This window comes from Cinclus cinclus, chromosome 22 (genome assembly GCF_963662255.1).
Source record: "Cinclus cinclus chromosome 22, bCinCin1.1, whole genome shotgun sequence".
Taxonomy (NCBI): domain Eukaryota; kingdom Metazoa; phylum Chordata; class Aves; order Passeriformes; family Cinclidae; genus Cinclus; species Cinclus cinclus.
Window position 1 is genome coordinate 2,690,072 of NC_085067.1, and position 12,416 is coordinate 2,702,487.

The window sequence follows — 12,416 nt, forward strand, 5'->3', positions numbered from 1 at the left end:
CCAGCACAGGGAAGGGAGCACAGAGTGGGAGGCAGGGGAGCAGAGGTGGCTGGTACCTGTTGATGTGCTCCCTCGATGTAGTACAGGCCTGTGAGCACTGCCAGTGCCAGCAACGCACACACCAGGACCCCTCGCCGCCGCCACAATCTTCAAGACAAATGGCAAATTAGGGTTTTTCATCATTAAGCATGCATTTCAAAGTCACTCAGTTACCTCTGGGGACTGGGGCTGCCTGGATGTGCTCAGCAGGGACAATGGCAGCAGTGTAAACCTCCCAAGGAAATATCGGGGGAGCCTTTACTCTTTAGGGAAAAATCTCCGCGTCGCTGTCAAGCGAGATCAAAGTTCAGCCTCGCATATTTTATTTTTTCTTTAATAAAGGAAAACAAAGTAACTGTCTGAAAACAAACATAAGCTGAAAACAATTCAGCTTCTGGAGCCAAGAGTCAGACCCAGGCCCTGAGCAGCAGCTGTGGCCAAGCACAGAGCAAAGCAAGGCCCTGGGCAAGGACGAGCTGGGTGGAATTCCTTGGTGCTGATTTCCAACTGTGCTGCTGAGCAGAACCACAGTGGCAGTCACAGGAACAAATCTTTACGTTATTTTGTTTCCCCTCATCTATTAATATTTTGTAACAGCTCCAAATCTAATATATATATTTTAGGTAACTTGGAAGCTTTAGGTGAGTAAAGGGAGAAAAGTATTTTCCGAAGTAATTTGCTACAAATAATTTTTGAGCATGTTTGGTTTCACTGGGTTTTTTTCTGCTTGATGTGTATGTACCCACACAGTAGATTAGCAAATACATTTATTATTTTCCAGAAAACACTATTATATTGTCACCTAATTATATATAAGAAAGCAAGTCCCAGCATAACTTAAAATTCTCAGACTAGAATAGCAAACTATGAACATAACTTATCTATTTAGACAGACAGATAGACATGTGAGGCATAATACAGGAAAACAGTCACAAATATTTCATATTAAGCAAACCGTAAAGAGCACTCAAAATATTTTAAAGTTAAAGTTAGTGCTGCTTACATTAGTATGACAATTGAATTTTCAAAGGATTGTCACTCAAAACACAATTTATGCAATGGAACACAGGAGATCATTAAGGGTCAATCTGAGGTCTCAGTTTAATAGCTTGTAATAGCCAGGGTTATTTTCTGTAAAGGTTCTGTCAGGGGAGTGCCAGACAACTGAATGTGCTGCTCAGCAGAGGAAGCAAGTGCTATCTGTGAGAGAACTGGATGTCTGGGAAGCCAAATAAGATTTGAGGTCTTAAAATAAATCCTTAAATGTTATTTCTGCTTAGTTTAAATAAATGCTTGGAGATTGTCAGAAATTACAGATGTCAGATCCAGTAAAAGAGATCTCAGAGACAACTCCTAATGGTAGTTGAAAGAATGCACATAGTAAAATAAATAGGCTTTGGGGGGTTGATTTTTCTGGGGTAGGGGTGGGGCGTAAAAGGGAATTAAGACTACACTACATAAACCTGGCGCTTTTCATACAAATAATTTCAAAAGAAAATGGAAAACAGAAGTTTTTGTCAGCAAATCTGAACTGCCAGCACCTCCAGCCTAGCCCAGAGGGGGAGTGAGCAAAGCCCTGAGCACCAGGCTCAGCTCAGGCTGCAGAGGAGCAGCCCAACAGCTGCAGTCACCCAAGGTGTCACTAGATCCAGCCTCCTGACTGGGAAAAGCTCTGCAAACTCAGTCCCAAGCACAGCAGAGCCAGCGATCAACACAAGCACTGGATGGATGCTACTCTTGGCATTTCATTGCAAACTGCACTCATGCTTTGGCAGCCTAAACCCCCGGGCCTTGTGCCTTAAGAACTGGCTCTGCATTTCAGCACTAGCAGGGAATGGCAGGACTGCTCCTCACAAATTCTCTAGCTGGAATAAAAGCCGGTTTTTTAACCAGTGTGAAAATAACACTCAGGGAAAGTGCTTCAATAAATCATTTCCTGCTGTAAAAAGGCCCACAGAGAAGCAAATAAGCTTCATTTACAGCATCATAAACATCACTGCAAGCTCCACAGAACCCTGATCTCTGCCCTGGCTATTTGAAGATTACTCAGTGATACCAACACCTGCAGTAGTAGCTTAACACTGCAGCCATAACACAATATCCCTTTGTCTTAAGGATCCCTAAACACTCTCCCACTGTTTCAAATTGGAATATTCAACTTTTAGAAAAGCAGTTGGCCATTTTCTCCCCCAAGCACCTTGCTGCATTCATGTAATTTAGGCAGAAGGTCAGAGAGCACAGACACAAGTGTGGGATGTTCCAGCTGCCACCTTTAAGGGACAAGAATACACATGTTCTCTGGGAAAAAAAAAAAAAAAACAAACCAGTTTTCAAGCTGTGAATCATCAGGGAAAGTGAGATGTCAGAATGACCTACTGAATCAGAGCATGGGTTTGCCCAGAACGCTTAGTAGAAGTTAAAGAAATGATCTTTACTTTATGGTCCATTCCTTCAAGTTTATTAGAGTTTCCAGGCAAAAATACTGCAAGGTAACAAGCGGTTTTTTCCACAGTACAATATTCAACCTCTCCTCTCGCTCCCTTCGCTTCCGCTCACTCAACAGCGAGGAATCTGCAAAAGAAAAGCAAAGAAAAAAAAAAGTAAAAGTACAGGCTGGCAGGTCAGGTGCTACCCACCCAAAAATCACACCTTTTTTTTTTTTTTTTTTTTTTTGTAGCATGTTAACGTGAGCTCTCAGTCATCTTTTCTCCCGATCCCAAAGCATTTGCTGCCAGTGCCTCAGGGTCGAGGTGACACCCAGGGAATGCTCCCCCCTGAGTGTCCCTGGCCTGGCACTTCCAGCAGTTTTCCTGCAGGGCATTGCTCGGGGAGCTGAAAGCAGCCAGCACCCCAAGTCAAATGTGACCTGAGCAGCACCTGCTGCAGGGACATTTCCCTCTGAAATTCTGAGCTGGTTCTTTTCTAGCAGAGCTATTCCCAGCCTCCCACTTCCAGAGGATGGAATTACACGTGCTCCTTATCCCCCTCAGCCACGGTGTAACTGGAGAGGAGCACCTGCCCTCCCAGCCAGGAGCCTGCCCAGCTTCTCCCAAACTCCTCCCGTGGAAAGGAGCTGCTTTTGGAGCACAGCCCTGCTTGGGACTGAGCTCACACCCAGCCCAGGCCCTGCTCACAAAAGGGCTTTTCTAACCAAAGTGTTACTTTGTGCTCACAAAAAGAGGAATAAAACTCCAGACCCGAGCTGGTTTTTTTCTTTTTGGAGGAGAATGGCTTGTTCAAAGGTTGTCAAGCTAATAATTTCAGTAATAATTTTTAAACCTTTAAAGAAAAGGAATTCTGGAATAAGATTTAAAAAATAATACCAGTAAACAATGAAAAATTACACTTGTATCCAAAGAGACACCAAACTTGTTTAAACATCACTTACTACACAGGCACAACACATGTAGTCTATTCAGCATTGTAGTAATATTAATACATTTTAGAGTTTTAAAAAGCTGTTGCATTTAAAATATTAATCTAATCTGATCTCCAGCATAATGTAACCCAAGATGTATTAGATGTATTATTTCAGTCTTACTCCAGTAACTGAAACATTTTGCCTTATCAGATGCTGATATTTACATAAAAATTGCAGGTCTCATTAGTCACACAGCCCACTTAATTTTGTATTCCTTAGCTGTAAAATCAGTTGCTTAAGATGAACTAACAGAAATCCTGGCAAATACTGAAGAACATTCACATTCCCTCAGAGTTACAGAATGATTTTAGTCTTTAAGTAAAAGGCTTTAGTTTGTTCCATACATACAAACATGCAGTTAATCTTTTTCGTTTAATATGTGTAATAAAAATGCTTCAACCTTGTTTTTATGATCTTGGTTTTAGTAATAGGTCATAAAAGACAATGGTGTAAGACTACACACAACTTGAGAAATCACTTGATTACAAAACTTAATTAAATATGGAACTGGCACATTCAAAGCTGACAGGAAACAAACAAGGATGATTATAATTTCCATGCTTTACTACATAGCACGGATTATTCAGTGACACAAAAATCTTCATTAACTGTTTTCAGGTTATTTTTCATGAGTTCTTAACATTTACCCCAGAATACTTCAGACATACCAGTAGGAAAAACAGAGAAGCAGGAGGTGAGGTAGTTAAAAATGTTTTGTTGGTAATTTATCACTGAAACCAATAAATTATAGTGACACTGAATTTCAACAGAACAGCTAGAAATTGGGAGACTAATAACTGGATCTGTCCCAGCATAAAACAGATTTTTATTACCAAGAACTGACTTTTCAGTGCCAAAGGGTGGGGTTGTACAGCCTGACTTCCACAGCCACACATTTGCCAACAGAGTATAATTTTTTTTAGTTTTTGTTGCTGTTGTAGCAGCCCCTGTTGGTATCCAGGTCAGCTTTGTGGGGCTTTAATGTATATGAACCACAGATCAAGAACTTTGGGAGGGGATATTCTATGGATTTGAAATCCTGAATCCTTCAGATTTAGAGATGACTGAGGTCTCTAAGATTGATTCAGGCAGCAAGGCCCTTTGCATTGTGTGGGTATAAAGTCACAGAATCCCAGAATGGTTTGGGTGGGAAGGGGCCTTAAAGCCCATCTCATTGCACCCCCTGGCATGGGCAGAGGTGCTCACTAGGTCAGGTGGCTCCATCCAGCCTGGCCTCAACAGAGAGCCAAAATCAATTCCTTTTCCATCCTGTGCTGTTTTACACCCCAAGCAGGCCAGCTGAGAACACAAAGTGATTTTCCACCTACCTGTGAAGTTCCCATTGTGCTGCTCTTTGCTCATTCTTATGCGCCTCTGGTCTGTGCCATTCTCTGCCATTTCATAGATCAGACACACGTGGGGATCTAAGAGCAGGAGAAACCCAAAAAGGACAAGGTGTGCTTCTGGTTAGGAGGATTCCACAGTCAAAGGATACAGACAAACAGCCAGCAGCTCTGCAAATCCAACTCACACTCATCCTGCATTACACCATCAAACAGGAGAAAGTGATTCAATCTCCACAGTGACAGAGATTAAAACATTTCCACCTACATAATTCTAAATTTTTCACTCAAATGACAAAACCCCCTAACTGCTAACAGCTGAACAAAAGCTCATTAAACAAACCCCTTCCACGATCCAATCCACTGTTTGGGCTCCAGGAGCAGCAGAGCTTCATACAAACTTCTCTTCCACCCTGAGATTGCTGCTTCAGTGCTCCTCATCCCGGCACTAAAGCTTTGCAGGTTGTTACTATGTCAGAAACCTCCCTGGCTCAAAGATTAGCCCTGAGTGTGGCAACCAAGACACAGAGCTGCACCTCCTGCCTTGCACAGTCTGCTATCTCTGAAGCACAAAAGGCAAACTCAGAGGACAAGGGCTTGCTGATGGAAGCTTTGCTGACACTGTCCACACTCTCTGCTGGTTTAGCCTCTCTCTAGAGAGATCAGCCCTAAAATAAAACCCCAAAAGAACAGATGTGGTTTTCCTTATCGAGGAGAGTAAATAACACAAGAAGTGGGAGCCAGCACAAACCAGTGTTGCAAGAGCTGCCTTTTTCTTAAAAAAAAAAAAAAAAAAAAAACAAAAAACCAGCTGACAATTCTTATGCAATCAAACACAAAGAGAGTAACCAGTCAGACTCCTTGTTTTAAAAACCCTCTCTTGAATCTTAAAAGAGTTTCTAGAGTTTTATTTGGAAAAGAGAGTCCCACAAAGCTAAAGCATTTTATTTGCATTGTATTTCTCCCTGTAAGCACACTTGATTTAGAGTTTTTGATACGTTGCTTTTGTTGGAAAGAAAAGTGGTGCAATATTAAAATGACAGGTTATATAAAACTGTCCAGTGGAAGAAATTAAAGTTCTACAGAAAAAATACTTCCCCATTGTTTTATGTGAGGTTTAAGAGCCAAGCATCAACTCAGGTCTGGTAAACAGGAGTGAGATCTCCCCTTGGATTCAGACTGCAATAATTTTGTCAATTTTTAAAATAAAATGTTCAAAGATTTCAGATGCTGTATTTGACATTTCCAGGGTCTCACAAGTCATTTTGAGACAGCTGTTTTTCTAAGCAGGTACAAGCCTTGTGCTTTACTTGCAATACAGATAAAATTGCTAGCTAGAATCTAATACAGTCTATTAGAATCTAATAATTAAAGTTAATTTTAGTTAAAATCCAGTAGTCAAAAGCACTGAGGCTTCAGGAAGCAGTCCCTTCTCCAGCACCTCCCCGACACAAAATGTGCAGAGACAGAAATCTGCCTGGTGAAACAAGGCAGCAGAAACTCATCTCATGCATGTTACAGCTTTTATTCACTGCAATGTGAACCCCAGAATACCCAAACCACCTAAAAAATGAAAAAAACACCTTTGCAAGAGCTGAAAAAAAATGCCAAGGGCTCCAGGATCAGCCAAGGACAAGAGGCTTGAGCTGCTGCAGTGGGAGCTCTACAGCATCACTCTGCAGCCACCTGCAACCCAAGGACTGCTCAAACCCCAGGGAAATGGGAACCTCTCCCTCTCCCCAGGTGAGTTCAGAGCAGCCTGACACTCTGGAGCTCCCCCAGTCCTCAGCTGAGGTTAACAGCCCAGTTGCTATGGCAGTATCAGGATCAAATGTTCAGCCACCCCTTCATTCCATCAGGACAGCTGGATAGTGGAATGTTTTGTTTCTGACTGCACTCAGTTGTGCTTATTTTTATATATATTTAAATAAGCATTTATGAACATCTACAATGTAAGTTTATGTACACACATACCCGTGTATATACCACATGAATTTACAAACACAGAGCTTAAACTGCAGAGGGCAATATTTAAATTATACACCCACACAAAGCAAGCCTGATGTTCACAGAAAGCTGCTTAGGAAGCAAAAGCCATCCAGAGCTGTTGAGCACACACAGCAACACTAAAAAAAAAAAGTGTTCTAGCTTAGGGAACTTAAGTCACATTTTGTTGACTTAAATATAGCAAAGATTAGAAAAAAAATGTCACAAATTTCAGTGGAAGCCACACATTCCTCATTTGGAAATCCATCTTTTTTCACATGTGCAAATCTAGCCTTCAGAATTAAAGTCTCAGTTGGTTTGGTCTCTGCTCTCAACTTAATTACACTGCAAGGAAGTCCATTCAGTGCAATGCCAACTGCTCTCCATGTCTGATGCTAAAGCCCAGGCTGTGCCCAACACTGAATTCCAGTGCAATCCTTAAAAGCCCTGCATCTCTGGAGGTCTCAGGTGTGCTGTTCCCAAGGCATAACAGCTTTATTTTCAGGAGCTCAACTGCCAGAGCCACTTTTACCCTGCCTACTTGGAAAGGCACTAATCCAGGATTAGCTTTGCATAACACCACCTCAAGTATGTTTGCACTGAAGCAGATAAATAATCCCCTTCCACACTTCTGCAGGGCAAATACTTGTCAAGAAGGTCTTAAAGTTCAACCATTCTGCAGGAAAGCTTTAAAAATTCCTATTTAAAAACACAGCTGACTTGGAGATGGGATACCTATTACACAGCAGGGCTGAAGGGGCTGCAAACCCTTCCTGGCTCCAGAAAAGAACCTTCCTGTTTACCCAAGTCTAATTATACTTAAAGCATCTTAGCAAAGGGACTGGAGGATGCACATCCCCTCAGCTCAGCACCCTTGATCTGCTGTGCTGCTTGATGCCCAGCAGAGCCACCAGTCCTGCACTAATGCCTCCCCAGAGGGGTTAACTGGAGTGGGAGTCTGTCCCAAAATGGAGTTATCCTTCATTAACTCACTCCATATTCTCAAGTCTACACCCAATCCATGACAGCTCACCACAGGAAATTAAATTCCATCTGCTAAACAGAAATTCACTTCTGACAGATGCTGGGACAGACACAGAGCCCATCTCTAAAAATAAAGTTGCCTACTACATGGAGTACTTAGCAGCAAATATAAAAATAAACTATTTAAAAGAGAGAGGAAAATAACTGTGGCCAGTTTTTGTATCAGGGTGGCTTAGATCATTTGTTAAAAGCTGTGCTCCCACAAGAACTGCTTTGTAGGGCTGAACAAAGAGCTCACAATACACTACTGAGCTTTAGAGCAACCCAAAACATGAAGAATAAAAAGACAATTATTGTTAGTCAAAAATGCAAATTGGTCAACAAAAAGGGTTTTGGTGGCTGTGACTGGCACTTCACAGCAGAAGTGAGACAAAGCAAAAGAAGCTATCAGAGCATGAGAACACAACAAAACTGGGCACTGCAGTATCTGCTCTCTGTAATCAGAGAAGAGGACAAAAGTCTCTTTTCTGAAGCTCTGGGGAGGCTGTGGAAGCACCCAAGTGTTGGATGCACTTATGGAAAAGGAACCAGTTTTGGATAAGGCACTTGGGTGTCTGCACTCTCAGCTGGAGGAGCAGAATGTGGACTCCTGTTGTGTACTAAGGATTTTTGGAGGACTCCTTTCCAGCGTGCTGGAACAACAAGGAAGCTGTTTTCATTATCTCACTGCTCTCCCAGACATTGTTTGAATCACTAATTCTTACCACTTCTTACTGAAAGACCCCTGACTCTCATCTCCATCAGTACTTGCTCACAAAGCTACAAGAATCAGAGTTAAAGCTTGAAGCATTTTGTTGCTCCCCCCAGCCACCTCACCAACACATCATTTCCAGTTATTTCTTGCATTTAAAGCCAAATATTCCAATCCTGCTGCTTCTTTCTCCTCAACTTTTATGATATTCCTTATTCTTCTTCTACACTCCTGTTCTTCAGTTACAATAAGGAGAAAAAAAGATTAAAATCCAGTTGTTCCAGGTGGGTAAAGAATTGCACTAATCTAGACAGTACTGCACATCTGTGAGAGGGGTTTTATTTTCCAGTCATCACATGCTCTACAGAAAGAATAAGCTAACAATTCCCTGGCAAAGAAACAGCTTGGAGAGCACTTTCCCTCGAAAGCCAAAGACTGCCTGGCACAGGAACGCATTCAGGTGAAGGATGGGATCAGTTTGGAAGTGAAACATTACATACCCCTTCCAGCTCCTCACAGTTATTCCCTCTCTCCACCACGTCTCCAGGATCTGAAGGCAGTGGAAGAGCCCAACCACGTCCTGAGCTCTGCAGCACTCGAGGCCAAAGCAACTCCTCTTGCAAAGCTGCTGCCCCTACAGAGCAAGAGAACACAGTTCATGTGACACTGGAGTGACACAGCCCCTCACTTGGAGGGTAATGACTTTCCTGAAGATGACAGAAAACAGAAAAAGTAACTGCTCGATTTTTTTTCCCAGTCCTTCAGCACTCCTGGGAAGTGTTCAATTAAAGTAAATGAGGCCACATTTGAAAGATGTTCCAAATCTCCACAGATTTAGCTATAATGGGTTATTTTGATATGAGCGCATTTATTCCCATACTAAAAATGTTTTCCTAACTGAAATAGTTTAATTCCTCAAAGGAGAAGTAATTCAGTTAAAGACCAGTTAAAGGTTTCCATTTTGTGGGTTATGCCTCTGTACACCAGACCTATTTTCCAATTCCTACCCCAATAAAACATCACAGAATTTAGAGTTAAAATTCCCACTTCTTTAAAAAAACAACTTTGAGATGCCTTTTAGGAAAGACTGTTGTAACATGAGCTTCAGGGATGCCATGCAATTTCTTTTAACTGCAAGTTCTATCCCTGCCATTAAAGCCACATATATTAAACTGATCTTTTTGGTGTATTTTTTTTCTGGTGAAACATCATTAGAATCACGTGCTGTAATGAAGCAGTAGAGATGCTGTGCAATAAGCAGATGAAAAGGTGAGACCCAGGGATAAGAGGATATGCAGAGGAGGCACAGCACAGATGAAAAGGAATGAACACAAGGACCTGGCAAAGCCCAGAGTGGCTGAAAGCAGCTCCTGAGATAACAAATTCTGTTTTTCACAGGAACAGTCTCTAAGTGGAGCCAATTCAGATTTCACACTTGGCCATCCAGTGAGGACACACTGCCCAGACAATGCTCACAGAGGCAAATTCTGAGCCCCAGGAGAAAGAAAAACATCATTTTAATAAGCTTGAAATACCATTTAACAACTCCCTGCCTCACTAACAACATCTCCTGGCCCCCTCTGGCGCAAGCAGCACCAAAACCAGCAAGGTTTGGTGGTTTTGGTGCTGTCCCATGACTGTTTGAAGCTGGTACAAAAAGTTCAGTGTTGCAACACCTTCAAGGCTGTGCCCTTCGTCCTCAGGGAATAGCAAAGTCCACCCAGCTCACACTTGTCCACAAGGAAGAGAAGTTAAAGTTCCAACGTGCAGATAACTCCTTCTCCCATCACAATACATCAGCAATTATAGGGGTGTTTTTTCGTTTTAAACCCAGTTTTTCAAGAAATAAAATCTCCAAGCATGCACTAATGGCCCAGAGGACAGCTGTTCACCAGAGGCAGTTATGACATTCAGAAGGAATTCCAAGACAACAATTTAGAAAAAAGCTTTAAGGTGGGAAGAGTAGAGTTGTTCCAGCCTACTCACCTTCCTCATTGCTACCACCCACTTGAAAGCTACAGAGTCTGGTCCTAGCCTTCTCCACAGCAATTACAAACACCCTTGGTTTCAGCAGCTCAGCAGGACAAGAAACAAAGCTCAGACTAATAAAGAGAGCTCACCTCCCATTGCACAACTGGAAAATGGCTTTTGAAACCCTCATCTGAAAACAGGAGATGAAGCCATCGTTACAACTGTCACTTATCCCAGAAGGAATAAAGGAAAGTCTATTCCATGCTGCAGAAATAATTGGATTGGAAGAAGGAGGACTGACATAACACAGACTGTTTCAGTGGGAATATTAATGCATTAAGAAGAGCTGATGTACATTAGCATAAGGTGTTATGCAGCATGAGAACCCCCCCATGAAACCGAGGTGAAGCAACCTCTAAAAGAGCAGAATTCCTAACAGAAAAACAGCACCAAAATCCACTGCCCAAACACAACACATGTGGTCCAAGTCATGAAAGAGTAACACCACACTTTCTCCACCTCAACCCACATTAACTAAACCAGGATACCCACTTGTTGGTAAGCACAGAGCAGAGAAAACAAGGGCAGGAGAAAACCCTGAAGAAATGCTGTAGGTGCAGTCGAAAGGGGATAACCTGGATTCACAGCACTTTATAGATAAATAGCTCCTACTAAACACACTTATCACCCCTTCCCTGCATGACCTGCCAAGCGTCTGAGAGGCAAAACTGGAATAAAAGGGGAACCTTGCTGCTTTATCATCTCCTGTAAACACCTGGTGACATTGGCTAGAGAAATAAAAGCCAGACGAGGTGCTTAACCCCAGCCAGCAGAAATGTTCCCATGGATTTGGGCCTCACAGCCACAAGCCCCAAGCAGTCCACGGGGACGCAGGGAGCACCCAGCCGGGAAAGCACAGCACATTTCCAGTGGGAAAGCAGACAAAGGCCATCGGTATCTGACTCTCCGCAGGGAGGAGGACGGATTTCTCCCTGTGTCATCAGGCACCGTCCCTCGGGCCGCAGCAGGGCGAGTCTATCCCACCCTTCCCGGGGCTCTGGAAGAGCAGAGCCGGCTCTCCAGCGGGGTGAGACGGCAGCGGCTCATTTCTCACCCTGAAGGCCGGCGAGCAGCAGCCTCCCCTCCCACCCTGCTCCTCCGCAGCGTTCCCGGCTCCCACACGGGCCCCTCGGTTCGCACAGCACCGAGGGCCGAGGGTCCCCTCTTGCCGCCGTCACCTCAGAGCCGGAGGAGCCGCGAGGGGAGCGATGGGCAGAGCCGAGGGGGAACCATGGGGAACGATGGGCAGAGCCGAGGGGGAACCATGGGGAACGATGGGCAGAACCGAGGGGAGCGAGGGGCAGAGCCGAGGGGGAACCATGGGGAACGATGGGCAGAGCCGAGGGGAACGATGGGCAGAGCCGAGGGGAGCGAGGGGCAGAGCCGAGGGGAGCGAGGGGCAGAGCCGAGGGGAGCGAGGGGCAGAGCCGAGGGGGAACCATGGGGAACGATGGGCAGAGCCGAGGGGAGCCAGGGGCAGCGCCGAGGGGGAGCCAGGGGCAGCGCCGAGGGGGAGCCAGGGGCAGCGCCGAGGGGGAGCCAGGGGCAGCGCCGAGGGGGAGCCAGGGGCAGCGCCGAGGGGGAGCCAGGGGCAGCGCGGAGGGGGAGCCAGGGGCAGCGCTGAGGGGAGCGATGGGCAGAGCCGAGGGGAGCCAGGGGCAGCGCTGAGGGGAACGATGGGCAGAGCCGAGGGATCCCGCTGAGGGGCCGGTGACGAGACCCCCGCCCGCCGGGAGAGCCCTGGGCCCGGCCCCGCACTCACCACGCTCCAGCAGCTCCGCTGGGCCCGGCACAACGCGGAACTGGGCCCGGTACAACACGCCCCGTTCCCGCCCCGGGCTCCGTCACTTCCCGAGCGCCG

At 44.9% G+C, this 12,416-nt stretch overlaps 1 protein-coding gene across 1 annotated transcript in view; it reads right to left on the bottom strand.

Moving 5' to 3' along the window:
• The window catches only part of VMP1 (vacuole membrane protein 1), a 60,308-nt gene extending 47,959 nt beyond the window's left edge, over positions 1–12,349 (bottom strand). Inside the window, exons 1-4 of the mRNA XM_062507023.1 lie at positions 12,318–12,349; positions 4,789–4,884; positions 2,475–2,610; positions 57–147 (exon numbers count right to left, since the gene is read on the bottom strand). Coding sequence (XP_062363007.1) covers positions 57–147; positions 2,475–2,610; positions 4,789–4,858 — 297 coding nt within the window. The 5' untranslated portion in view covers positions 4,859–4,884; positions 12,318–12,349. The remainder of the gene's footprint in view (positions 1–56; positions 148–2,474; positions 2,611–4,788; positions 4,885–12,317) is intronic.
• Positions 12,350–12,416: the final 67 nt, after the last annotated feature.